Raw genomic sequence first — 27,331 nt, 5'->3', positions numbered from 1 at the left:
CGACCCATGAAGCCCTCCCTGCAGGCCCGAAAGCCTCTGTAACCGTAATATCCGCGAAGTATACCGGAACGACATAATTGGCAACTCTACATCTTCAAAGCCAAACTGCGGGCGGGGGACAGCGGTATATCAATAATTCTGGGGAAGCATGCGCCTGGGGTAGGCGGCAAGCGTCGGCGTAGTCGACTCAACCGCGGTCAAACAATGGCGGGCGGGCGCTAGCAAACTTCCGGTTGGTACGGCTGGCTGGAGCTAGATGCGCGTGTCATGGCGCATGAATTCGAGAAAGTCGCCCGCCAAGCCTTGTCGAACAACAACCACGACCAGCGCAAACATGCAGGCGAGCCGACAGAGAATAGGACGGCAATTGCGGGGCGGCAGGAAGAGCAGGGTGGCTAGGGAGCCGTACAGATGTTTCTCGTGCTCCATCCGACAAGCGCAGCAGAGCACGCCGCCACCGAAGTCGCCGCAGAATGGCGGCAGCGGCCAGCAAACGACGCATTTTGGGTTTGAGACGATATCTGAAGCGTTGAAGGAGCAGAGGGGTATGTCAATTGCATTCCATCTCCCCCTACACGCCCAATACTGACGGGAAACTTCTACAGTCGGCGCAGTATTCTCCTCCGTAGCCTCCTCCTACGACTCCATGAACGACTTCATGTCCCTGGGCATCCACCGCCTCTGGAAAGACCACTTCGTGCAAAACCTAAACCCGGGCCTCAATCCCCTCACCTCGCCCACCAGCCAACAAGGCATGTCCATCCTCGACATCGCAGGCGGCACTGGCGACATCGCCTTCCGCATGCTCGACCACGCCTCTACCATAAACCACGACCCCCACACCCGCGTCGTCGTCGCAGACATAAACCCCGACATGCTAGCTGAAGGCCGGAAGCGATCATTGCAAACGCCATATGCGCGGTCTCCACGATTGGATTTCGTCGAAGCGAATGCGGAGAAATTGGATATGATACCCGACGCATCCGTAGACCTCTACACCGTCGCCTTTGGCATCCGCAACTTCACACACAAAGAAATCGCGCTGAAAGAGGCTTTCCGCGTTTTGAAGCCCGGCGGCGTATTCGCGTGTCTGGAGTTCAGCAAAGTCAACAACCCCGTCTTTGATGCCGTGTACCAGCGCTGGAGTTTCGGTGCTATACCCTTGATAGGACAGGTGGTTGCCGGGGACAGGGAGAGCTATCAGTATCTCGTGGAGAGTATAGCGAGGTTCCCGAGTCAGGAGGAGTTTAGCAATATGATCAGGCAGGCGGGGTTTTTGGTGCCGGGCAAGGGGTGGGAGGATTTGACTATGGGGATTGCGGCTATTCATAAGGGGGTTAAGCCGAAGGTTTAGGGGTTGGAGATTTGGCTGTTGTATTGGTGTTATGTTTGTATGAATACATGAATTAGCAAGGCGGTCACTATCTTGAGGCTCTGATCATGTCAGTCTCGCTGACGTGCCATTATTCAAACTCATCCATCTTTTTACATTGTCTGCTGTGACCATGACATCTTCGTTACGGTGTAAGAGAAGTAATTGGCCACGGCGTCAATCCCCCTTCGTAGCACCAACTCCGACATTCGCTTCCCAAATCCATTCTATCACACCGCAACACCGTTCCACCAGACCATCAAGGTACCTGAACACGCGAAGCGGTATGCATCGGATAGCTGCCCTGTCCGACGTGTCAAAAGCTGTGCAAGGTGATGCACAGGCACGTCACATTCATCCAGTGTAGTGTTGTACTGGAAATTAATTGGCATTAGACTGATTTAATATAATTCTTCGCCGAAGCGATTGACATAATGGTGACTACGTAACATCGACCAGCCAGTCGGGATCAGCGTCTTCGTCTTCGGGGTCTTCCATCATGAGGGAGCCGGTTTCTGAGGGGGATGAGGAGGGTGGAGAGGGCATTTCGGTGTCGGTATTGGGTTTGTGTTCGAAGCCATCGGACTGCTCCGGGGGTGTAGGCTCTTCGGGATTTTCCAATTGCGCGTCGTTTGTGATTTCTGCTTCTGGTATGAAACCTCCGGCGGGTTCTGCAGTTTCGTCAAGCTGCGAAGGCCCAGCATTGGCGTCTTTGGTAGCAGTGGAGGGACCTGCTTCGTCTGGAGAGCCGTCACGGACAAAGCCTCCGCCTTCTTCGTCATCCTCGGAAGAGTAGATTTGACCATAGCTACTCCTACGCCGAGGGAGAAGTTGTTGCGAGTCTAGGATGGAGCTTTCGAAGCTTTGATGTCGGTTTAGACTGATAGGCGCCGGACGGTCGGGTTCTTCTGGGATAAAGCCGCCGCCTCCATCGCCATCGTCTTCGTTATCATCCTCAGGCAGGAACCCGCCATCTCCGTAATCTTGCTCAGGTGGTTGATAGCCACCCGCTGAGGGTTTTGCAACATCACCCTCATCAGGGAAGAAGCCTCCGGCCATCTCCTGTGCCGCTAACTCTCTGTCCTCTTTACTAATCTCATCTTGAACATCAATGGCCGGGCCTTTCTCGCCATCAATCTCGATAGCGTTGACACGTTGTGCGATACGAAGGCCAAGGAAGAAACGTCTCCACAGGCGGAGAGACTCGACCCTTCGCGCTTCGGCTTCAGCTTCTTCTTGTTGGTGCTCCATTCCATCAATGACTGCCTGGACAGCATCTGCGTACTCTTGTGCAACCACGACACCCTGAACGATTGCTGTACCATGGCGACCCTTGAAGGAAAAGCCAGTGACAGCATCGGCATAGTCTACCCCAACGATACGCGCTGCCTTCGATGCGAGCTTGTGTCGGATGTGCGTACCGCCGGGCGGGCACATGGATGGGACATAGAGGTCAAGATTACCATAGGCATTGCGTGGCACGCGTCCACGGACGACGGGAGGAGGAATGTAGAGCTCGGTCTGGAATTCTGCAAAGAGTCCCGCACCGACCTCGTCGACTTGCTCATCGACATCCATGTCTGCTCCAATCGAAGATCTTCTTCCTTTCTTGGGCTTGGCGCGCTTGAGTGGCTGCTCGCCAACTTTGACGTCTCGTCCCATACGATACCACTTGTCGGCTGTCCGGACTAGATGAACATTTGTACGACGGTAGATGGGTTCCATCTTTGGGTTCATGGCACTGCCGCAGTTGACCTTGCCGACCTGGTTCAAGGGATGTATCACTTCGTTATGCCTGAGATGACGCTCAAGAACGTAAACGGGGTGGCCTCTGAAGTCTTGCACGTTCTTTGGAATACCTTCGGCAGCTTCTTTCCGAGCCAAAGTAGCGTCTTCCATCTGGTCTCTGTCGAGGGTGGTTCCACGCTGGAAGAATTGCATCGCCCGTTTCCACCATCTATCGCCATCAGGGGTAATTTCGACACGGTATTTCCGCGTCTTGGCATTGTACGCTTTCGCGTATCTTCGGGTGACGTCTTTGGCAGTATAGTCTTCGTCGAACGCTATGGCATAGGAGAGAATGTTCTGAGCAAAGTTAAGCGGTGGCTCTAGCTTCTCAGGCGAGTTGACGGTAAATGTAGAGTGTGTGTCGATTGGTATCCACTTCTGGTAAGAAGGGTTGAGTACCTCCACCCAATACACTGGATACGGCGTGTGATAGGCTTTCTGTTTCTTGGGTGTTACACCTGTCTTGTTCAGAACAGCATGTCGCTCCCCCATCACACGCTCGAGTCTGGATAGTTTCTTGTTACGCGGGCCCTGTGACTTGGGTTTCGTTGGACTGGGCTCTGCCGGCTTGTTGTACGGATCGACAACTATCGTGTTTTTCTGGGCGCTGGTCTTCTGTGGGGTAGCACGTTCGGCTGCAGAAGCAAAAGGTAATGGCTGTAGCGAGCAAACAAGCCTGACCTCAATACCGATGCCACGAAGAAGAGCGCAAAACAGTTGCGTTCCAACATCCTGAGACCCTTGTAAAGTATGCGCTGCGGTGCGAAATTCATCCTTGTCCATAGGGTCATCAAGGTCGTCAAAGTCTGAGAAGGGTCGGATGGCGGCTTCGGCTTCAGCCCATCTAGGCTTGTACATGCCTTGAGCCGTGATTCTGAACCGCTTTGACCATAGTACCTTTAGCTCGTTCAACCCATCTATAAATTGCTTCGAGGCCGAGTACTGCGACAAGTCGGGGTTGGGTACCAGATTGGATAGGGTCTTGGAGGGCACAATTTTACGTAGCGTGCTTTGTACCCTCCTGTCGTTACACCAGGCATTTCTGCGATGGACGTGGTAGAGCAGACAGAGAATGTGCATCTTGTGGATATCCAAACGTCGCTTCTTGTCTACCGAGGTTATGGCCCGCCGACGCACCTTCCTCCTTGTCCCAGTCTCCTCTGTCTTTTTGGCTCCCATGGTGATATTGATGTCGCCAATCTTGGGTGCAGCCTCAACGCCTTCGTCGGGGTCATCGCTCTCGTCGCCGTCGGCAAGCGCGTCTTCCCACTCCATGTCGCTGTCATCTGACTCGTCCGAGTCGATGATAGTCTGGCGCACTCGCTCGTTCGTACGCGGTTCCTCTTCAATGACGGATTGGGCCTGAGCGATGGGTCGCGATCGCGTGTGCGACGGCATCTGGGATTGTGATGCAGCATCTTCGGCTTGGGACGGTACGGGTAGTGGCGACTTCGGAACATCGGTCAGTGGTCGCCGTTGTCGTACGGGCTCAACATGGTGTTCCGGGCTTGGTTGTCGTCGTGGAGGCGCCGTTTTTCTCTTCTTGAGCGGCGGTTCGTCTGTGCTCATGGCCTGCTCTTCGCGCAGCATTTCCTGGAACACGGCTGGTACGCCTGCATCCTCCTGTTCCTTCTTGGCCCTCCGCGTTGACCGTCTTGGAGTAGCCGACTCCGCCGCCTTAGGCGCCCTCCCTCGCGCGCCTGCCATGCCTGCTGTCACCGGTAGAGTTGGCGCAAAGTGTGGGGATTCGATGGTGACGCTTGCGGTTGAGAGCTACACAGCGCAACAGCAACCATCATGGCTGCAATAAGCAAAGAGTAGATTGCGTGCAGATAGCGCGACTCGTGAGTGTACTGCGTTGCGGCGGCCTGCTTGGAATGCTTCAGTGAAGGCTGACCGTGATGACGCAATCGTCCAAAAGCGCGCTATCACGTGTTTGGCGACCTAGCCTCGAGCCTAACCCTGCCCAGGTGGAAGGTCGCATCCACATCACGCTCCACAAAGTCACCTCAAGATGCATCGCAAGGGCACTCCACGCTCGGTCTCATACAAGGAAGAGACGGAACAGGTCTGTAGCCTATATTAAGGTAGAAACACGCCAAGTAAGTCATCTAACGTCAACGTAGGCTCTGGGGTGTTCAGGTCTTTCCTTGCATGAGGTGGCTCCATGAAATGGCACTTCCCATGCTAAACCTAGTATCTGGGACATGTAGTACAGATCGGCAGCCTCCATGGCTTTCGAGGTTGGTACCCATATACTATGGACGTTACTACCGCGCGTAACACAGGAGACTGTCACTCTTCCCTGACCAGCATACTTCCTCAGTCGCACCTGTATGCTTCGTGGAAGGCGTGTTACAGCTGTCAGTATGGATCTGGGACAGCTTGATAACCAGCCCATATCTATGGTCATTGATCGAGTAGGCTCGTACCTCCGGGCTGTACCCACAAAACCATACCCTGGAGGTATTCAGTGCGGCTTTACACTTTCACAGAATACAAGACAGTGCCTACCTTCGGAGTCGCTTTTATATGAGGCGGGCCTGGCGACACGCTCCTTCGCATTGCAAGGTTTTGCCTACTTGACCGTACCTCGTTGCTGCCCTCAACAGGAGTCGCACCTACTACATCTACGTGACCGGATTTCTTGTTATCTCCCAGCCTGGTGGAGCTCCCGGACGCATCAACATCATCAGAATCATCAGCATTATCAGCTTCACCGACACCAGTCGCAACACTAGGAGCATCTATCACTATTACAGCAACTCATCATGGCCATGTCTATGAAGCCCACTGAGAATGGCATTCCACGCGCTCATGTTCTGGGTCTTCCATTCACGGTTGACCGAAGCTCTCCGAATTTGCCTACGGCCGAGCCACAGCCTGTTCCATGCCCGCCGCGAGCACCTGAATATACTGGCTCTCAGTATTCTGAGGCAGCGGAGGAGACGAAGCTTCCAGCGCCAGACTCAGTTCATCTCCCAAAGAAGCCACATCACCGTCCATTTGGCGCGATTTCCAGCTGCTGCTCAACCAGCCGACCTCACACACCCCCTGCGACAGCAACGGTGCATGCACACGGCGATGCGCATGACGAGGCAGAAGTCCCAGCCTTGAAGAGCCCACATACCCAATCTCACGCCATGGGTATTTGCTGCTCGGGGTCTCCCCGCCCAAGTGAGGACTCTTCGCTAAAGCATCTAGGTGATATTGCGATCCCGAGCGAACAAGAGGACGTTGAGCTTGGCCCTTCAAATTTTGAGCGAGTCGTTCTCCGAATCGATGGTCTCAAGTGCGGATGCTGCGAATCAGGGCTTTCGCGGGCGGTTGGCCGCATCCCTGCCGTTAGGAACTTTCAAGTGAACACTGTCTTAGCTCGGGTTGAGCTAGAATTGGATACCAATCGGCTATCCATTGACAGGATTATCGAGCTACTAGAAACGAGGACTGGATACAAATTCGAGGAGCAGGTGTCGGTTTCTGGTCAGGTTTTAGAGTTCATCATCACCGATCCCAGGCGTTTGCAGCATGCCGTCCAACCACACGGTGTCACACGTGTCGAGGCCCCCGAACGAGCACCATGGCGTCCTTTCGGCTTGTTGAGTGGGCGGAAGGGCTTGACGCACAAGAAGACGGCCGACGTCAACGGAGATCCTGGTGCCGAGGACAGCCCTCGCGGAACCTCGAAGCTACGTATACCACCGACCAAGATATATTACGACGCGAACATCATCGGCGCCCGAGACGTCTACGAACACTACCTCAAATACGATCCCGATCTAACTCTAGCACCTCTAGTGGCAGATCCAGGGCTTGATCTTGGAGCCAAACAGACCAGAAGAGCCCTGAAATGGTTCCTTCCCACACTGGCTCTCACTCTCCCTGTCCTCATCTTCGCATGGGCCCCACTCAACCACGAGAACCCCACTTTCGCCCACATCTCATTGGCTCTGGCAACCCTCGTACAGCTAATCGCCTTCTACCAATTCGTTCCGAGCGCCTTGAGATCTCTCTACCATTCTCACGTATTAGAGATGGACTTCTTAGTGACATTCAGTACGCCAGCTTCAAACTCCTTCCTCAAAATACGTTTGCTGACTACACACTTCCATAGGTACCACGATGGCGTACGTTTTCAGCGTCGTATCCTACAAGTACCAGCTTGATGGTAGGCCACTAGAAACTGGGTCGTTCTTCGAGACGTCTACGCTGTTGGTCTCGCTTCTCTTGCTGGGCCGCTTCATCAATGAATACGCCCGTTATCGAGGTAAGTGAAAGGATATCTTGTCACCCAGGAGCCTATATCGCCTTTAGATGTTTTTGTTATGAGTTTTACTAGCGATGTAGTTTCCAGGGTACTTTCTAATCTTTTTTTGCAGCTGCGAAGTCGGTATCCTTCAGATCGCTCCAAGTCGACCAGGCAATCCTTGTGCAGCAGACAACGACATCGTGGGCCAACGCAACCACGAGCAAAATCGACAGCAGACTACTACAGTACGGTGACTACTTCTGCACACCACCGCACACCAGGATCGTGACAGACGGCGTGGTCGTATACGGAGGCTCCGACGTCGATGAATCAATGATGACGGGTGAGTTCAAGCCGAACGCGAAGGGACTCGACTCGGAAGTCTTCGCAGGCACCAACAATGGAGACGGTCAGCTCATCGTGAGCTTAACGAAGCTGCCTCACGAGAACTCGGTCCAGCAGATTGCCGCCCTAGTCGAAGACGCCGAATTGACGAAGCCGCGAGCACAAGCACTGGCTGATCGGGTCGCTGGTTGGTTCGTCCCCGCGATGGCTTCCATTGGGCTCACGGTCTTTCTCATCTGGCTATTCGTTGAGCGATACCGCAACACAAAATCCTGGAGGGTACAGTATCCGCCCCGCGCATGTGTTAAACTTCTAGCTAACTATTTTCCAGTATGCGTCCGCCAGGCTCTACTCCGCGGAGGCAGATTCAGATCAGCGTACTGACGTGTTAGCAGAAGCGCGGTACTCACAGCCATTACCTATGCCATCGCCACTCTCATCGTCTCATGTCCATGCGCCATCGGCCTTGCCGTACCCATGGTCGTCTTGATCGCAGGTGGTGTGGCCGCACGGCATGGCATCATCTTTCGTGACCCCCAGAAGCTCGAGATCGCACGCAACGTCACCGATGTCATCTTCGACAAGACCGGTACCATTACCACAGGAAGACTTGAGATCATTGGTCTCCCTATGCATCGCAATACGGACCACACACTCATGAAGGGGCTGTTACTTGGCCTTGTGAAGGACATCAAGCACCCTGTATCCATCGCGATCACCCAGTATCTGGAACGAGACATACTCGCTCATAAGAACTTTGAACCTCTTCAGGTCAATAACATCACCAGTATTCCTGGTAAAGGTGTCCAAGGCGATTGTGCGAAAACTGGGGTGGAGATTCGCGCAGGTAACGCAGAATGGCTTCACATCAACGTCATTGGACAAGGAAAGAACACAGCATGCTACTTCACCTACGGCGGCGATCTTCGCATGAGCTTCGAACTCCTGGATCAACCCCGGCCTGAAGCAATAATGGTAATTAAAGAACTCCACGCTCGAGGAATCCATGTACACATGCTCAGTGGCGACAACGATGGGGCTGTCAGCGACGTGGCGACAACCCTATACATCGACGAGGCGAACACAAAGGCTCGATGTACACCCGAAGGAAAGATGCAGTACATCCGTGATCTCCAGGACTCGCGCAGGAAATCCATCGTGATGTTCCTCGGTGACGGAACGAACGACTCTGCAGCGCTCAAACAAGCCGACGTAGGCGTGCACCTCAACGATGGTTCCGACGTTGCAAAGTCCGCGGCTGATGTTGTCCTCATAACGACCCGACTACATGACGTTCTCATCCTACTTGACATCTCGCATGCGGCATACCGACGCATCTGCTGGAACTTCAGTTGGTCTGCATTCTACAATTTCTTCGCCATCATCCTTGCTGCCGGTGCATTCGTCAAGCTCCAGGCCAACGTAAGGATTACACCGCAGTGGGCGGGCCTGGGCGAGCTCATCAGTGTCCTACCGGTGGTTCTTATCGCGTTCCAGATGCGCTTTCGCAACTATGGGAAACCGTACGGAGCGATGGAGAGGACGTATCAGAAGGTTGAGGCGCCGAAGCGCGAGCAGCGACGTAGTCGCCAGAGTGCTAGTTCGGCAAGCGCTGGCTGCTGTGAACTGCCCATGTCGACTTTGGCGCATGTTGACGCTATTACGGGTATGAGTGAGAAGCGTGGACTTGGGAAGGTGGCGTATTGGCTTTCGTCGAGACGATGAGAATTCTATTTGTTTCGCGTTTGGAGTCTTGTTGGCGGTGTAGGGTAAATGGGAAGCGCGTTATTAATTGTTCTTGTCTTGTCTTCATGCCTATTCGCGCTACTTTCCACGTGCACCACTCTATTGATTCCTGGAAATGTGCCCTGGAGGGCACATCGCGCTTTACCACGACATATCACAGACGGAACAGTGTATACCTTTAGGGTCGGTGGTGACACAAAGCAAGTGAGTTCATATTATCTGTGACACGCTGACGCTAAAGCTGCCGCTGCCTGCCCATTCCACAGTCATGCTTTCCTGTTCTCAACACTGAAATCTAAGACACCTCCCAACTAATCGGGGCTCTCACAAACAACCAACAAGCTTAGGCGAAGCGCCGAGGAACCGACAGTAGCCCCAAGATGCGATGCGGATAAGATTCAAGTGAAGGATCAATGGTGCTGAGGACAATCAAGCCGGTTGAATTTGCTTCAGTGCTTCACAACATAGAGGCGTTTTCTCGGCACGTTGGGTGGTGTAGCGGCAGTTGCACAAATTCTGATCGGTACAGTCTTTGTCTAGAGGCAGGTTGGCTTCTATTGGTTGGTGTACATGGTTCCGCGAAGGTTTCTGGTCGAGTCTAGGTAAAGCTGGGTGCAATGTACGGTTCGCTACCCAGATACCGCCTTCCATCTCCACACCTTCTCCGCGCCCATTACACCGCGTTTGCATGGCTTCGATGGTTACAATGACCGCAATGATAGGCCAGCTAGATAACGAAAGAGAGGGGTGTAGAGAAACAGTGGCGCATATTGTGAGAGCGTTTGCGCACGCGGCGCTCGTGTGCGACTTCAGTCAGCCGGGGAAGAGGGTATGCGACGGCTGCGGTCATTGAAGCCTACCTTGGTTCACATCCCTTATTCAAGTCCCTTCTCTTGCATACTTGGTATATAACCTTGCCGTGGGTTGTCCGGCCAAGGCTTGTCATACACTTGGTGCTGGGCATACAGAGATATAGGTATAGACTTACCAGCCGCTTATCCGACTCAAAGATGGCGACTTACATCGGTACGTACCCTTCCTTCGATTAGGCTGCAAGGCCTGGACTATGCGGCGCAAAAGACGAATGTGTAGAAAATATTGAAACATGTCGCGATCCTGGGGGCTACCACAGACTTTATACATCCCCTGACTGATCCACACCCCGGTCGCATCACCCCAGATGCTCCGCACAAGGATCCAATCCTGCACACCTCACACCACTTTACCTAGGTACTAACCATTCCAACGCAGAACCCCTCACGCACCTCCTCACCGGTAACGCAACCTACCGCACCGATACCACAGCCCTCGACCCCAACGCCTTCACACTGCTCGCCCAAGGTCAAGCTCCCGATATTCTGTGGATTGGATGCGCAGACAGTCGCATCCCGGAAACGACTGTATGCCACTGCAAGCCTGGCGAGATCTTCGTGCACCGCAATATAGCGAATACGGTGCATCCAGATGATCTATCCGCGGCTAGTGTAGTAGAATATGCGGTCGTGCATTTGAAAGTCAACAAAGTAGTTGTCTGCGGGCACACCAAATGTGGAGGGGCGAATGCGGCTTTGGGAGACGACGATTTAGGGGGTGTTTTGAATAAGTGGTTGGGACCTGTTCGAGAGTGAGTCCACTTTCTGTCAATTAACTCGCTCTCTTAGAGCATGTGGGGAGGGATCTAGTGGGGCGAACGCGTGTTCGCAGGATCAGGATGCCGGGATCCAAGAGCTATTGACCGTACTAACAACACCGACAGACTCCGCCGTAAGCACAAAGTCGAGTTGGAAGGCCTTCCCAACGACGACGCGAGGGCGGCGCGCCTTGCTGAGCTTAATGTTCAGCAGTCGATTGAGGTGCTGAAACAGCATCCGGCTATCAAGAGAGCGGTTGTGGAGCGTGGATTGTCGCTTCATGGGCTTATCTATGATATTGGTGCGGGACAGTTGAAGATCTTGGAGGAGCTGGGCGGGATGAAGATGAATGGGCATTAGACTTCACCTTGAATGGGTGAGGACAGGCGTTTGAATGATACAGGGTTACTGTGGCGGTCATGGTCATGACTGCTTTGATAGAGGTCTGGGTTCCGGCTCTATAGCGTTTGAGAGTTATCATAGGTATTTGGATTGACATGCTCAAAAGCCCTCCTTCTCCTCAAAGTACTTCCTTGTCTCATACACCGACATGAAGGGAACAACGAACACGGGATGCACCGCCCTCACAGCATCACCCTCATCCCAGACCTTGTCCTCGCCATCATAGCGACCCTCCATCTTCCAATGGAAAGGTGCGCCAAACGTACCCGTACCAAGAGTCTTGTTTACATTCTCATCGTAGGCATATTTGTGCTGTACCGCACTCAGCCCAGCCAGATTGTAGCAAGTGTGGTATGCATCTGCGCCTTTGCCAGGCTTATCTCGCAGCCCACCCTTATTCTCTTGACACGCGGCTAGGATATAACGACCAAGTGCGCCGCGGTTCCATAGTCCTGTCGTGGTCGCAGCTTCGGCAATAGACCAACAGCCGCCGATCCAGTGGGAATAGCAGCCGTCAACGAGCTTGTTTGTGCGGCCATTGTATCCACCTTCTGGTGTGCATTGGCGCGACGATAGCCAGTAGATCAGCATGTTGACGTTCAGGTACTTGTGAAGGGTATCTTTTGGTGGTCCGAGGATGGCGAGACTGCCTAGTCCACAGAATGCGTAGGCTCCGTGAGCTTCGTTGCCTGGGGCTGCAGAGATGCCGCCGTCCCAGGATTGGCATTTGGAGATCCACGTTCCTAGACCGTCTGTGAAGGTGGTGAAACCTTGTTTTCGTACTGGTGCATCGGGTGGTAGCTCGAGAGGGAGGTTGAGGAGGGATAGTACAACTAGGGCGCAATAGGCACCGCGGATATCTTCTTCGCCGCCTGCGCACATGGTGAAGCCTCCGTCCGCTTGCTTCATTCGGCCCAAGAAGTGCCATAGTGTTTTGCGATTGATTGTCTCATATGATTCCTTTCCGCCGACTGTGGCGAGCGACAGTACCGAAGCGTATGTACAGGCAAGATGAGCGTATTGTCCATAGCCACCTCCAAATCCTCCGTCCGGATGTTGGGCCAGGGAGGCGGTGTGTGGTGTTCTATGTGCTATCAGAACATGTACGGCTGAAGTCATGTATTGTAATCCTTTTGCAAAGGGATTTTCGAATTGGAAAGACCTACGTTCTATTGTAGTCGGATATGTCAGACCCCAGTGCAGTCAGGCCTTGCAGAGACCAGTAGATGATCCATGGTCGCGCAGCATCCAGTGCGGCAGCGCGTGCCGGCCAATCATCAAGTTGTCCTTCTAAGAAGTAGGCGTGCTTTCGTCGCTGCAAGCTCGGTATGCCAGAAGCGTTGAGTGGGAAATTGTTGGGGTTGCCTTCTAAGAAAGGTAATATGACCTTGGACGTTTCTTCATCCGCTTCCGATGTGTCCGTCACGAGTGAGTCCCTGATTGGTATCCTTACACTCTCCAGGTAAGCAATGTTCGCTTGCTCTTCCATAGTAGCGGTTCCCATATCCTCGTAGTCGCTGTCCAGCTCTTCGTCTGAAAGCTCTTCAATCCGTTTTGATCCGGGAATAATCTCCTCTAAGCGGGAGGCAGGAGCTGAGGAACGTAGTGGCAGAGCCATCTTTTTTACCTGCACGTCGTGGCGTCTCGATATTGAGCGGTACAAGATTGGGCATCCGTGAGTGGCTGGCGCGTATGATGACTTTTAGCAAGGGTTGCTTAGTATTGTTCGAGTGCAGGTGCAGCGTCCAGATATGGTATGGGTATCACGGTATGCGCTTGCATAGTGTGGCCAACATTACGTGAGTTAATGACTGCTCTTTGTCTGTTGCAAATGCTACTCAGGTACAGGAAAGAAAGAGTGGAGCACGTGGGGAGTGATCAGATTGAGTGCTAGCTGGCTTGGCGACATCTGCTATCGATAGGGAACCATCCCATCTTGTTCTCCGTCGACACACAATTCAATCCGAAGAACGCACTCCAGCCATCCCAGCAAGTTCCTCGCCGACCGCCTCGCCCGCAAGCTTCAGTGGCTTCGACTCCTGCAGAACAAACAACATGCGCGTCCAGTCGGTCTTGCTGTGGTTGATCCACTGATGCATCGTTCCACGCTGAATCGCAACGTCACCCCGCTTCATCAATCGCTTCTCGCCGCTGTCTAGTAGACATTCGACCTCGCCCTCGAGTACGCAGCCGTAGTCCAAGCTCACAGTCCGGTGCATCGTGCACGCTGTGTCCGGGGGGATGTCGACGTGACGGAGGACTGTGCCACCAGAGACGACGAGGCCTGGGGCGTCCTTGAGATAATTGCCGTATACATCGAGATCTTGGTCGTCATTCATATCGACGGGGAATCCTTTGGTGGTGAAGCTGAGGGCGAAGGCGATGCCGTCGTCGTTGGCTTTCATCTTGCTCTCCTCGTTGAAGGCTTTGCTGAAGACGGCTTTGCCTTTATCATCATGGGCCGTGATGTAGCGGTGGATCTTGGGCAGCGCGCCGATGTGTGCCATAGTAGAGGTCTTTTGGAGAGCTGTGAAGTTTGCTCGTTCGTGATGATAGAATGGTGTTGAAGGTGAATCTGGCAATCACAACACTTGACTAAGTCGCGCCTTCTATCTCGCCAGAATGGAAGTGACAATTGACATGCCCCACGAGAGTCTCAGATATACTGCTTCACTCTCTCTGTGGGTTACACGAGGTACGGGAGATGCGCGTGGAGCCGAAGGCCGGCTGCGGATCCACATATCCAACTTCCCGTACTCCGCCATCTACGGCTCTTGAGTAGGCGTCATTGCATCAACAATAGCCTGAGATGTAGAGTTTCGTCTCGCTGCAGTTCAGGGTTCGGTATGTATAAGGTGTGCTATATTGCCGCCACATCGTTTATACGCAACAGACTTCGGCATCTGCAAAGCCAGTAAGCTGGCCAAATGGTGAACAAGGACAGCCGAGAAGGACGGAATGAATCATATCGATATTATACGTATCCTCAGACTTCCTTCCGCTATGGTTTTGACTTCCTCAAACGGGGAATATGTCGCATCCACCACCTCGCAGTGCACGCCTGAACTTCAGTTAACTAATCCGCGCTCAGAATCATACCTTGATCGCAAGCTCTTGGTATGTATCTGGCTGTATGTAGATATCCGTCTTGGCCAAGATAACAATGCAACCCAAGCAAAAGTCGCTACACAGCGCCGTCAGTGATACCAGTGGGACATGGTTCAGTGACAGGCAGCACAAACGTATCTGCAACAAATGAACTAGGCCTGGATAAGACCGTTCGCGCTGTGTCGATGTAGGCCAGTCGTTTGGCCCTGGGCTCATGCTGAGCTGACATCACAGGACTCTCTGGACTATAGTTCAGATGTGCAATTACTGCCCCTTAAACAGGGTGAGAACTTTGCATGACCTGGTCAGCAAAGTTTTGTGGAGTGAAAGCTTGAATGGTGTTGTAATGGCCGACAGACCGTGACGTTCTTCTATCGGGTGGACCAAACTCTGGCTGCCGCGTGTACGGAAAGAGCGCTCCAGCACACCGCGACTTCCTTCACATCACAAACGGAGCAAAACTTTGTCGCAATCGCTGCTTTTCTGTTATTACATCGCCACTTCTTCTTGTGCTCACCATTCATTCCCTCAACCCCTGCTCTCATTCTACCTGTTTCTACTGCATGGCGCTACTTGCGTGGTCTTACACCCGTCACCACTTCTAGTGCTACTCCATACTCACGAGACGGGGAAGAATGCATCCCACAAAGTACCCAAATGCCTCATCCAATCTCCCCAACTGTCAAAGCTAAAGAGATCAACCGGTCACTCTCCTATCGAGTGCGGGGATGTTCCCCAACCTGTCGCCTTTCCCTTTCGTACTCTGCACAAGTCGCAAGTCAAACCCAGTCAATAGGAAGACAACGTTGCTCGCGTCATACGGAGACCCAACATGCGGCCGCCTCGCCTATGGTACGCCCTGAGAATGTTGGACAAAGAAACGTCAGCAAGGCCGTACAGTAGCACAACGCTATCCACTCCCCATGACTTCGGATGAGGGTGGCTTGCGTGGCTACTGACCTGTTAAATTGTGGGTGCGACACTGCAGAACCACGCAGATCTTGCCGAAAACGTGGAAGCATCTCTAAGACTTGGGAAGCATTCAACTACAGTATACTTCAAACGAAAGTAAAACGAAACAGATGGCAGAGATGGTCACGAGCACTATGACGAATCTCGGCATGCCACAGCAAGAGTGATACCAATGCAATACGCCCACCAGTAAGACCAGGGGCACTATCCTGTCAAGCTGTCGCTGCTCAAACGGCGATATGCGGGCAAGGCATGACAGGATGCACAATACTTGAAACGGCTGCCATGGACGAGAATCCGGATGCAAGACACGGCGCTCAGTAGTACGATCGGAAGCGATGTTACGCAGAAGGCGCTCGGCATGCCAGGGTAACGATGAGCGCTTGCCAACGCGAGGAACCGCCGGCGAGTGGGCACCGCGCGTGGAGGCAGGTGTGGCGCTCATGCTGCGGATGGCCGAGGACTCTGGGATGTATGATGACGGCGGGACAAGTTGCGAGGCATCCTCGGACGTGTCGGTGAGTCTGGACGTCGACGGCGAAGTGCCGTTGTAGAGTCGCAGGCCGGGCCATGCCAGTGAGGCAAATACGGACAGCCCTGGTCCATGGTAGTATCCGCGACTTTGTCCACCATTTGTCGCAGTCTATATTCTTAGATCCACCGACGGGCGCCAGTAGCGCAGGCCGGTTCGCCTGGCTGCATGTTGAACAGCTCGTTCGAGAGGTGAAGGTGGACGATCCAGCACGGGCATGAGGGGTGGATATAGCCCACAGCGTCGAGTATAGGCTGTCTTTGCTTGTTGCGGCATCCCCAACGCTCCCCTCCACACCCTGATGCTACCTACCGGACCCCGAGTCTAACGCTTATCGGCACTATCGCAGGAGGGGTCATTGTGCTCGATAGGCGACAGCTGATCCGAGAGAAGAGCGATATTGCGACACACTGGCCTGCATCGCCGTCTCACTGGCTGCTGCAGGGTGAGGCGTCAGCTTGCGTGGGTTCAGTTAGCCAGACGACAGCCAGACCGAGAGGCGGAGCTGGCTAAGGACACCTGTGGAGCGTCTCGGCGGGCGAACACAATTCGGTTCTGTCGTCGCTCAACGATCTGCTCACTAGAGGCGCCTCTCCACGATAGTTGAGCACCCTCTCGCTACCCGCACACCACCCAACGCGCCCGTCTAGGAACCCTCGTGCACGTCGGCGCTGGTCAGGGTTTTCTTTGACCTCGATTGCGAATCGCGCGGTCCGCTGCAGCGCTTCTGGCGCTATCCTAACCAAGTGTAGGACTAGACGAGCCATTGGTGTGTGGGGCTGGGACTTGCATACAAAAAGCGGTGTACGCGTCTTGGCATCATCCTCCTACACTCTGGTCGGCCCATCGCCCGCCCGCTTACCTTCACCGCTTACTATCAGCTCGAAGAGGCTGAGAACACTCGAACCCCATTTTCACTCTCCGTGCAAACATGGAGAACCAACACATCGACTTTGACGGGGCCATTTACGGCGTGGACGGTGCCTTTGATCCTTCCTTCGACCCGAACCGACAAACCTACAACTTCTCCCAAACGTGGCCGCTGCCAATCTCACCCGGCACGATGACACAGCAACAACAGCAGCACGATGGTAGCCAGCAGCAGCAACAGCAGCACTCGCACCACCAGCACCAGCACCCGCATCAGCAGCGCCGTATCAACAACGCAGCCGCGTCTACCGCGCACAACTCGCACCCGAGCACGACGAGCATGGCACCTCTCCACATGGGTCTCGGCTTTCCCGCGGCCATGCAACCGATGAACCCCATGTTGGCCACTTGGATGAACATCAACACGGATGGCTTTGGGCAGGATAGCTACGGGCAGGGCTCAATGGGAATGGGCACGGAATTCAGCACATACGGAGGGCCTCTGCAGACGTCGCCTGTCGAGTTCGGCATCAACCCGCACATGATGAACTCAATGTCCATGGCGCCCATGAACTTCATGACCACAACCAGCATGGACGGGCTACCCACCCTGACTACTGCGCCCTTTACAATGCAAACAATGAACGACTTCCAGCAAGAGTTCACTCACCTCGGCAGCGCGCCCGCCGAATACACCGCTCACTCAAATCCCAGCGTTGGCACTGGCTCACCTGGTGAGAACTGGATGGAGATCCGTTCGCTCTCCAGCAGCGACAACGGCTGGGTCGACGTCGGCCTCGGCCACGGTCACCGCAACTCGTACGACTACTCGGATAGCTCTGCCATCATCTTCAACCCAGCCCAGTCACTCCACATCCGCACCGGCTCGAATTCGTCAAACTCGAACCACTCCGACGTGCCACCGTCAGCCCATTCCTTCAGCAGTTTCGAGGAGATACAGTTCTCCATGCACTCTCCTCAATCAGAGAACAACTTGGAGCTTGTGCACTCGCATAGCCACTCCCACTCCCACTCCCACTCTGACAGCTGTAATCACACCCACGGGCTCCCGATGAGCGATCATGACTTCGCCAGCTACATCTCGCCTACCCAGTCCGTCAGCCCGCCCATGGCACGCGTCGAGCCCATTGTCATAAAACAATCCTCGTCAAATACCGCGTCGCCAACCTCGTCAGCCGTCAGCTCACCGCCGGCTCGTCGCAGGAAATCACCCGCGACCGCGACCGCGACAGGATCGAAGCCTGCCAAGACCATCGTCAAGAAGACACCCGCCCATACCACCAAGAAGGATGCTACGGGCGAGAAGCGCGTCGGCAGGAGAAGGGGACCTCTCAGGCCTGACCAGCGACAGCAGGCTCACGAGATCCGCAAGCTTCGTGCATGCCTGAGGTGTAAGTTCCTCAAGAAGACTTGTGACAAGGGCGACCCGTGCGCTGGTTGCCAGCCATCCCACGCGCGTCTCTGGCAGGTCCCGTGCACGCGTATCGACATCAAGGATATTGCCTACTTCATGAAGGACTGGAAGGCCGACTACGAGCGCCATGTCAGCCTCGGTTTCTCTATCGGCAACATCAAGGGCTTCTCGACATCGGAGCGTCTGATCTACGTTACCCACGGCTACGGCCACTACCTCCCCATCATGGCCCGCGACGTCTACGTCCGTGATGAGAAGTGCTTCGGCGTTGACTGGCACGAGACCCTCAACGGTCTCCACTTCGAGATCAACACCGCCAAGCTGTCCGCCGGTATGGAGGGCATCTCCCGCGCTATGCTCTCCGACTACCTTGACCGCCACATCGACGGTGGTTTCGAGCAGTTTGTTGATGAGTACTTTGAGGGTACCTACTTCGTCACCGAGTTGTTGAAGACGGCCTACCGCTTCTACACTCGCGAGAAGCTTCCCGTCATCCGCAAGGCGCTCAAGCTTGTCCTTGCCTACAACCTGACTCTCCACGTCACCATGATCGAGGGTCTCGGCGATGAGGACAACACGCCTGGTAAGGTCGAGGACCAACAGTCCAAGTTCTCTGGCAAGACCATCGCACCTGTCATGATCAACTTCCAGGTCAAGTGTGCTCTTGCCGACATGTGGCGTGAGCTGCAGAAGGACGTTCTTGAGGAGCTCTCTTCGCTCTACCAGTCGGTCTACAGTGGCGACAAGTTGAAGAACTGGCCCACCATCTTCATGCTCGCTGCTATCCTCCTCGCTGTCTGGGAGTTGATCCAGTTCGACTGCAACTACCGCGTCCCCGACGTCGGTGCCGTTAACAAGTTCTGCGGTGAGATGGAGGGCACTCCTGTTGGTGTCATTGTTGGCCTCTTCTCGGCCATCTCCCAGAAGCTTCCTTCCTTCACCGAGTGGGATTCGAGGAAACACCACCACCTCCTTGCCTCCAACCCTGCGGTCTGCGATGCCATGACCGAGGTCCGCGCGCACGTCACCAAATATGGTAAGTCTGACGTCCTTGCTACTCTCTACACACACTAACAAATATTACAGAAACGTACCTCCGTTCAAGAAGTGACTGCAAGTTCGACCGTACCGACTTCGACTCATTGTCGAACAAGTTCCTCTCGAAGCTTGTCATCAGGGCCAACTAAGCCCTACCATAATCTAATCACCAGGCTGCACATACTCTTCACGACCAATTGTTTACGCGCGACTCATCCACCGACAACCCTCTCAGCAGCCTGCTTTCACGGCACAACCCATATAAATAGAACGACCCACGACTCATGTGTCCGATGTTTGCACGCATAACGGCTGACGACCCGACCTAAAATGATGAACGACCTGTCCTGCATTTCCTGCGATTCCCCGGTGTCCTATGGATGCCAAGTTAGCCCGCGATCTCACGATTACAAGCAGCTTCTGGCTCATCCTAAACCTCCCAACTACATCACGCTCACTACCCGGCGACACCGGAAACCAATATTCTTTCACCACCACAAATGAATTCATACGACTTTTATTGACTTTCTGAACGGAGACGGCTGCACGTATGATCTACGACAACGATCACGACTACTTGATTTTACAACACGAGCAAGCGAGGCAGAGCCGCGGACCGCTGGTCCTGTGTGTTCTTTGAATTGTTTATTTTTTTCCTGTTTCCTTTTTAGTTGTTCCTTGCAACATTGTTGGAGGGGTCCCTGGTATGGTGTCGCACTCCAACACTCCTGTGTTGTTGACGTTCAACACCGTGTTGCCAACCTCCTTTTCCAATCAAGCAAGCTGAACAAAGTCACCTTTTCATCTTCTTGACGATTGTGTTACTGGCATAGCGAGCGAGCAGGCTTTCTTTCTTTCCTTGAGGCTTCGAACATACTCCTCCGGCCCTTTTGGCACCTGCGTGCCGAAAGCTGTGAGTGAGGCGGATTTCTTTTTTAACTACTGAAAACAGAGTATGTATCTATCCATCATTGTCTTTATCGGGTGTATTTTGCTAGGCTATAGCAAAATCAAAACATGGGAATTATCAATATCGGTATTATCACTATTGCCTTCACATCTACAATGCTCTACATCGTGACTCGTACAGTACGTGAAGTTTTCTGAGCAGGGTTCGTGTGACTCAATCGCACCGACTCCCCAGCCACTTCTACACCGCAACGGCAAAAGACTTTACAAAACCAACCCCCAATCTCCGTGCCTGCATTTACATCGCCAACCCCTCGCACCCCACTTACCCAAAACAGTCAGAACGACAGGAACTTCCCTTCCTACTGCAACTTGTGTTTCACGTTCAATGCAGCCCATGAAATCGCCGGACTACATCTCCGGCAAAACTCCGGCTAGGTCTCGCTCGCCGGAAAAAAGAGACTGCTGCACCACACCGCCTTTCCCGCCCCTCGCTTCCGACACTACCCGTTCTGCGCGCCATCGTCCCTCTCTTTTCAAAACGTTTCCAACAGGCTCGAACAGGTTTGTTAATGTCTAGCTAAGCAATGGGCAGGAGACTGGAATGATCTACCCGGCCCCTTCCTTGTCGATCACGATCACGCCCGCTGGCTAGCCGATCCGTCCGTCAACGGGTCATGAGCGTGCTTAGGCGAGAGTTTGGAGGACGGGATGGGCCTGTCTTGTTGCTGTATAGCGTGCAAGCGTGTGGTGGTATAGAAACAGGCGTATGCTTGCGATCATTATGTGTGTAAAGCAGAGTTTAGACCTTGTAGGGCTAGAATTCAGTAGTTACCATCTTACTGCGGGGTTAGAGTGTGTGTGGCGTCGTGTAAGTGTGTAAAGGCGTGTTCCCACCTTCACCGGAAAGGGAACGCATGGTGATCTCATTTCTGGCTGGGTTTGAAGTACACGCGGTTTCGAGTCTGAGGGACCGGGTTTCGTAGCCGATTGTTCTTGGATGCGTGAGAACGTACGGGAATTAGTTCGACGTTGGGATTACGAGGACCTGTACTGATGTGATGTGGTTAGCTACATCTCAACGTTTCATGCACGGATCTCGGTACACTATCTTGAGCTTGATCACCTCGCTACCTCTTTCTTCACATAGTTGCGCCGTCGATAATTCTAGAAGGGAGTTTTCCCTGCGCCTTTTCTACCCGCCCATACCATACTTCCTCGTGCCTAGGTACCCAGCTACCACAAACACCCCCGACCCCCAATTTCCCAAACTTCCATCTACCAGACACCATCTTCCCGCTAGAAGCAGCTAGAAACCTCGCCACCTGTGGGGCTAGCCCTACAGCCCGGCTCGAGAAAAAGCAATGTACTGATGCGTTGTACAAACAACGCCCGCTAAACCGGCGTGGTGGCGCATGCAAGGTAATGTATCATGTACGCATTCCGGATGTACATACATTGGTCTCAACGGTTTTCCGAGGGGCTCGTCTCGAGATGAGTTAGCGGTGAGGGATCATTGGCCATGGTGTAGTGGGAGGCCAGTGGTGAACTAGTGGCGCGAACGCGGTGTGGTAGGTAGGGCGAGTAGGTCAGGTGAGGGCAGTGAGGTATGGGATTTGTAATGCCGATGGGGATGAAGTTGGAATGGTGTCGGGGAAGTTTTGGGGGAATTGGTGTTGCTTTTGGTGTCGTTGAACGGCCGAATTGGAACTGCTTTTTGCGTCGTTGAACGAGCCCTGGAGGGTTTGGAGTGGCGGTGTGTCGGAGATGGACATGGAGTCGGAGACAGATCGTGGTGTTTATTCTTGTTGATACTGAGAACTTGGGACTGAAGTTTTTGAGTAGATCGTGAGTGAATAAGTGATACTAAGTCGTCGTTAGTGAAAGTTGCCGATCAGGCTGTGGGTAGAAGTGCCGTTGACAGAGAAATTGGGCGATGTCGAGACATCGCTGTTCATACTCAAACGCGACGCCCTGCAAAGCCACCGCGTGCAAAGGAGAAACTTAAGAGGCGCTCCGCAGGCTACCTTGATGCAACAGTAAACCACGACGAAACTGTAAGGCATTGTAGACTTTTAGGTGTCTATCTCTTTCCTTCAAGGGGTGAACCAGATAGACTCTTTGATAGTGACTACATGGCGTTTCCCTCAAACCACGATATCTAACACCATCATCTAAAAGCCCTGCCTGGCCTTCGGGACATAAACCTCCTCAAGATATTTCGCATCCTCATCACTGAGCTTGAAGTTGCTGTTGCTTACAGTCTCATCGATCCTCTCCTTGGAGCTCAACCCGATAATGGGGCAAACCCCCTTCTTAATCGTCCACGCGGTCGCTATACACGCCATGCTAACGTTGTTCTTCTTCGCCACCTCTTCCACACGCTCGATGATCTTCTTGTCAATGGCATCTTCGCGACCGTGCACAAGCATCTCAAGGAACTTGTCCGTCTCAGCGCGCTTGGAGGAGCGATCGCTCCAAGGACGAGTGAGCGCGCCTCTAGCAATTGGGCTCCACGGGATGAGACCAACACCAGTGTCCTGACAGTATGGAATCATCTCGCGCTCCTCCTCGCGGTAGATGAGGTTGTAGTAGTTCTGCATGGATATAAACTTGTGCCATCCGTTGCGGTCGGCGATGTTCTGTAGCGTCTGGAACTCCCACGCTGCCATTGAAGACGCGCCTATGTAACGAACCCATCCGCGTTCAATCACGTCGTTGAGGGCTTTCATGATCTCCTCTCGGGGCGTACCGCGGTCCAACCGATGAATCTGAAGCACGTCGATGTAGGTGCCGAGGCGCTCGACGCTCTTTTCCACTGCATCGAAGATGTGCTTACGGCTGAGGCCGACTTGGTTGACCATTTCGCCGTCATTGGTGGATACGCTGGCGATGCCCAGGCTGGGGTCTTCCTCGACGACGCCGAAGTAGCATTTGGAGAGGAGTACGACTTTGTTGCGCGGGATGTTGTATTGCTTCAACGCCTTTGCGATGATCTTCTCCGAATGGCCGTGGGAGTAGATATCAGCCTGTCGCGTGTTAGTCCTGCATGTTTCACAGCTTGTCGGCGTCCTGGTGGTATGAGGCGAAGAACTGTCGACTCACAGTATCCCAGGTGTTGATGCCGCTCTTGTACGCATGCTCAAGAAGTGGCAAGCTTTCGGCTTCGTCCAAAACCCACGGCTGCCACTTCGAGCTACCGAAGCTCATGGCACCTAGGATGACTTTGGACACCTTGAGGCCGGACTTGCCCAAGCTGTACTCCAGTCAGCTTTGTTATTGCCGTGGCTGGTCCTTGGCCCAACAATGGAGGTATTCGTACTTGACGTATTGCATCTTCTGGTCTGCCATTGTTGCAATCGCTTGTGTTTTCGAGGAGCGTATCGTTCGTAGTGTGTAGCTCTGAAGCTGTTGTTCCGCACGGCGGGGCGATAGCTATATGTTGGTGGTTGTCGCGGAGATGGTGGCGGAAGTAGCTGGAAAGGCCGCAGGTTTAGTCAGATTAGACTTTAGGAGCTGTAAAATGGGTCCGAAGGTACTCTCTCCTCTTTGAAGATGTGGATTTGGTGCGACGTGCCACTGTAGTTCATGGAGTTAGCGGAAATAATGTTGGTCGATGGCGTCAGAAGTGGGGTCAACGGAAAGAAGCCGCGGTACATGAGCGTCGTGGCAGCAGCGCATGCTCTCGGCGTCGCAATGAAGCCGTTGGTGTTGCTGAGTACCAAGATGGCGACGGCGACAGCGACAGCTACGTCGATGGCAAATGGATGTGTCGCAAAAACGAAAAGCTACAAGGGAATCACATAAGACAAGTATTGAGAAACTCTCAGCGCCCGTAGGCATGCTTGATGCATTGTTTAGGCTTTAACAGCCCGTCGTGTAAACTATGAATAAGACCAGATCTCCCGCAGGCAGATCATCCCATGAACGCCCTGTCCCAGATATCATCGTGAACCGTCAATCATCAACCACCTACTGTCCGCCACGCAGACGAAGCACCAAGTGGAGAGTAGACTCCTTCTGGATGTTGTAGTCTGAGAGCGTCCGACCGTCTTCCAACTGCTTACCAGCGAAGATAAGACGCTGTTGGTCAGGAGGAATACCCTCCTTGTCCTGAATCTTGGACTTTACGTTGTCAATCGTATCGCTGGACTCGACTTCCAATGTGATGGTCTTTCCAGTAAGAGTCTTGACGAAGATCTGCATACCACCACGGAGACGAAGCACCAAGTGAAGTGTGGACTCCTTTTGGATGTTGTAATCGGAGAGAGTACGGCCGTCTTCCAGCTGCTTACCAGCGAAGATAAGACGCTGCTGATCCGGAGGGATACCCTCCTTGTCCTGAATCTTCGACTTGACGTTGTCAATGGTGTCGCTGGATTCCACCTCAAGGGTAATGGTCTTTCCGGTCAGAGTCTTGACGAAGATTTGCATACCACCACGCAGGCGCAGGACGAGATGCAGGGTGGACTCCTTCTGAATGTTGTAGTCGGACAGGGTGCGGCCATCCTCGAGTTGCTTTCCGGCGAAGATGAGGCGTTGTTGATCCGGAGGGATGCCCTCCTTGTCTTGGATCTTCGACTTGACGTTGTCGATGGTGTCGGAGGACTCAACCTCAAGGGTGATAGTCTTGCCGGTGACTGGAGAGAGTTAGTAAAGGTGTTGGGCCATGGACAGCGACGTGGCAACTTACGGGTCTTGACGAAGATCTGCATACCTCCGCGAAGGCGGAGGACGAGATGCAGGGTCGATTCCTTCTGGATGTTGTAGTCGGACAAGGTGCGACCATCCTCAAGCTGCTTGCCAGCGAAGATCAAGCGCTGTTGGTCCGGGGGAATGCCCTCCTTATCCTGGATCTTGCTCTTGACATTGTCGATAGTGTCGGAGCTCTCGACTTCGAGCGTGATGGTCTTGCCGGTGACTGTGAGAGTGTTAGCAGCTGAGGCGCAGAGGCATGGCAGTGGCGGTGACTACTTACGGGTCTTTACGAAGATCTGCATGTTTGCGGTGTGCGGTGTCTCGGTGTGGATGTGGTGTTGGTTGGGTAGAACAGCTTATGAGTGGGCTGCAGGAGTGTGAGAGTGGTGTGAGAAGGAGGAAGAGAGGGGAGAGGCTGGTTTATATGCAGGCAGGCTGAGGCAGTGAGTGAGTAATGATGCGGCGAGAGCCCGTGCGCCAATCAGCAGCTGCGCACGGGAACATTCCGGCTGCTTCCACGCACACCGCAGGCTACGGGCCAGTACTTGACCTCGCTGTTTGCCATCACTCGGCTTGTCTCTTCACGACGGTGCCTAATCCATTGTTATTAACTCCTCACTGTGCTCCATCACCGTCGTGGCCGCCCTTCACTCCTACACCGCGCAGGTTCCCCGCTGGCCCACCGCCCGTTATCGCCTGGAGCCTGGACCAGCATGCGCCCGACATGTGACGTAGACGCCACCAAGGCAGCTGCGCCCTTGCATCTGCGGTCCTCAACCGGCGCCTCCACGGCCGAAGACATTCCATGACACTCGCCATCCAGATCTTGATCAAACTCTGCATCCTGAGTCTTCACCTATCGCGTGGGCAGAGGCCGGCATGGGACACCAGAGTATGGATGCGCGATACGACGTTGCGATTACGGACCCGCTTACTCGCAGCACCCCGCATACCCGGCATGGGTCCGCCGAGCGATTCACCTTCCTGGCTTTCAAGTGGCGAGCATCGTCTAGCAAGCTTGAAATCGCGTAGAGAAGATTTCGACGATGCAAGACTGTCGCGCGGCCATCGCGTAGGTTCCGTGGCGCGCAACCTTCCTCTTTGTGAAGGCGCGCCTTTGGCTGGTAGACCAAATCAATGTTGAGATGCGACAACGCATAGCTGCGAGACTGTTTCGAATAACGTCGCATCATCTCGACGACAATACCGACGGTAAGTATCGAAAACGCCGCCCAGGCAAGCATCGACAATGAGAAATGTGATGTCACAATGGCGTCGCGGGGTAGGCCTCTGCCGTTAACGTGGCGCCATCATCATGGCCGGCTCACTATTGCAACACCGCAGTAACTTAGGAACCGCGAATACTTTACCCGACACCAATCTCAGTAATCGCGACATTCGAAATCACTATGACGATGCCAACGCTCACGAACCCGTCCTTGACCGCTGCGATATGCTCGCTCGAACACAAAGCCTGGGCAGCGCTATGTAGTTCCGGCGCCGAACTCGTCCCGCTTCTCTCCAGCAATCCCGTCATGATCTTCCCGAGCGACCTCATCCTGACCTCCGTATCTTCCCCGACAGTCCACGACATGCTTCAAGGCCCCGACTTCACGCCCTGGAAATCATATAAACTCAGCCACGATGAAGTCGTTATCCTGGGCAAGGATAGCGCGCTGATCTACTACCGCGTAGAGGCGACACGGGACAGCGAGACGTTCAGGGCCATCTGCTCGAGCGCATGGGTGCTGGAAGGTGCTTCAGAGGGCATGTCAGGCGATTGGAAGATGGCGCACCACCAGCAGACGCTGATCTAGGGGCCTATGTTGCTCAGATACCATGTTTTAGGCCGTGGAGTCTGGGAGTTTTTGATACCCGGGGACTTTTCACATAGACTGCAGGCAGCTGGTCGCTGTAGAAGCGAGAACTGTGGGTCTCAGAATACGAGCAAGCATACATTGCGGCAGTTGAACGCTCTGGCCTGCTACAAATACTTAATTATACTGCGGTACAATACTTCGAAGCCTACGACTCAATGCATCTCCACCTCAAATCACGAGGTTTGGGGTACTCCCGTCCTATAAACCTAAACGCGATAGCTTGAGGCATCTCCACATAGCGCGGGCGCATCGCTAGTGGCCGTCGAGTGACGTATGTGATCTTCCGAAGTTCCGTACAACATTTCAAGGGGCAGCTCATGGAAGTACTCACATCACCAGCCACGTTCCCGTTTTCG

The 27,331-nt window shown here is 53.8% G+C and overlaps 8 protein-coding genes across 8 annotated transcripts; 4 read left to right on the top strand and 4 right to left on the bottom strand.

Annotated features, from left to right (window-relative positions):
- Positions 1-334: 334 nt before the first annotated feature.
- Positions 335-1,354, top strand: J4E90_008212 (uncharacterized protein; the record flags this gene model as incomplete). Its single annotated transcript, XM_051437742.1, has 2 exons — positions 335-545; positions 606-1,354. 2 exons carry the CDS (start codon positions 335-337, stop codon positions 1,352-1,354), a joined length of 960 nt encoding a protein of 319 aa, XP_051288553.1.
- A 459-nt stretch (positions 1,355-1,813) lies between these two features.
- Positions 1,814-4,867, bottom strand: J4E90_008211 (uncharacterized protein; the record flags this gene model as incomplete). The annotated part of the gene is made up of 1 exon (XM_051437741.1): positions 1,814-4,867. One exon carries the CDS (start codon positions 4,865-4,867, stop codon positions 1,814-1,816), a length of 3,054 nt encoding a protein of 1,017 aa, XP_051288552.1.
- Positions 4,868-6,303: 1,436 nt separating this feature from the next.
- J4E90_008210 (uncharacterized protein) lies at positions 6,304-9,479 on the top strand (the record flags this gene model as incomplete). The annotated part of the gene is made up of 6 exons (XM_051437740.1): positions 6,304-6,307; positions 6,365-7,216; positions 7,275-7,427; positions 7,540-8,033; positions 8,086-8,131; positions 8,167-9,479. The coding sequence occupies 6 exons, from the start codon at positions 6,304-6,306 to the stop codon at positions 9,477-9,479; spliced, it is 2,862 nt and encodes a 953-aa protein (XP_051288551.1).
- A 2,153-nt stretch (positions 9,480-11,632) lies between these two features.
- J4E90_008209 (uncharacterized protein) lies at positions 11,633-13,151 on the bottom strand (the record flags this gene model as incomplete). The annotated part of the gene is made up of 2 exons (XM_051437739.1): positions 11,633-12,617; positions 12,700-13,151. The coding sequence occupies 2 exons, from the start codon at positions 13,149-13,151 to the stop codon at positions 11,633-11,635; spliced, it is 1,437 nt and encodes a 478-aa protein (XP_051288550.1).
- A 340-nt stretch (positions 13,152-13,491) lies between these two features.
- On the bottom strand, positions 13,492-14,040 carry J4E90_008208 (uncharacterized protein; the record flags this gene model as incomplete). The annotated part of the gene is made up of 1 exon (XM_051437738.1): positions 13,492-14,040. One exon carries the CDS (start codon positions 14,038-14,040, stop codon positions 13,492-13,494), a length of 549 nt encoding a protein of 182 aa, XP_051288549.1.
- Positions 14,041-17,076: 3,036 nt separating this feature from the next.
- J4E90_008207 (uncharacterized protein) lies at positions 17,077-19,637 on the top strand (the record flags this gene model as incomplete). The annotated part of the gene is made up of 2 exons (XM_051437737.1): positions 17,077-19,486; positions 19,537-19,637. 2 exons carry the CDS (start codon positions 17,077-17,079, stop codon positions 19,635-19,637), a joined length of 2,511 nt encoding a protein of 836 aa, XP_051288548.1.
- A 2,934-nt stretch (positions 19,638-22,571) lies between these two features.
- J4E90_008206 (uncharacterized protein) lies at positions 22,572-23,748 on the bottom strand (the record flags this gene model as incomplete). Its single annotated transcript, XM_051437736.1, has 3 exons — positions 22,572-23,426; positions 23,503-23,653; positions 23,720-23,748. 3 exons carry the CDS (start codon positions 23,746-23,748, stop codon positions 22,572-22,574), a joined length of 1,035 nt encoding a protein of 344 aa, XP_051288547.1.
- A 2,762-nt stretch (positions 23,749-26,510) lies between these two features.
- J4E90_008205 (uncharacterized protein) lies at positions 26,511-26,912 on the top strand (the record flags this gene model as incomplete). The annotated part of the gene is made up of 1 exon (XM_051437735.1): positions 26,511-26,912. One exon carries the CDS (start codon positions 26,511-26,513, stop codon positions 26,910-26,912), a length of 402 nt encoding a protein of 133 aa, XP_051288546.1.
- Between the last annotated feature and the right edge of the window lie 419 nt (positions 26,913-27,331).

Source organism: Alternaria incomplexa (assembly GCF_024043165.1).
Source record: "Alternaria incomplexa strain BMP 0042 chromosome Unknown scaffold_12, whole genome shotgun sequence".
In the NCBI taxonomy this organism is placed as follows: domain Eukaryota; kingdom Fungi; phylum Ascomycota; class Dothideomycetes; order Pleosporales; family Pleosporaceae; genus Alternaria; species Alternaria incomplexa.
This window is presented reverse-complemented; position numbering and strand designations above follow the sequence as displayed.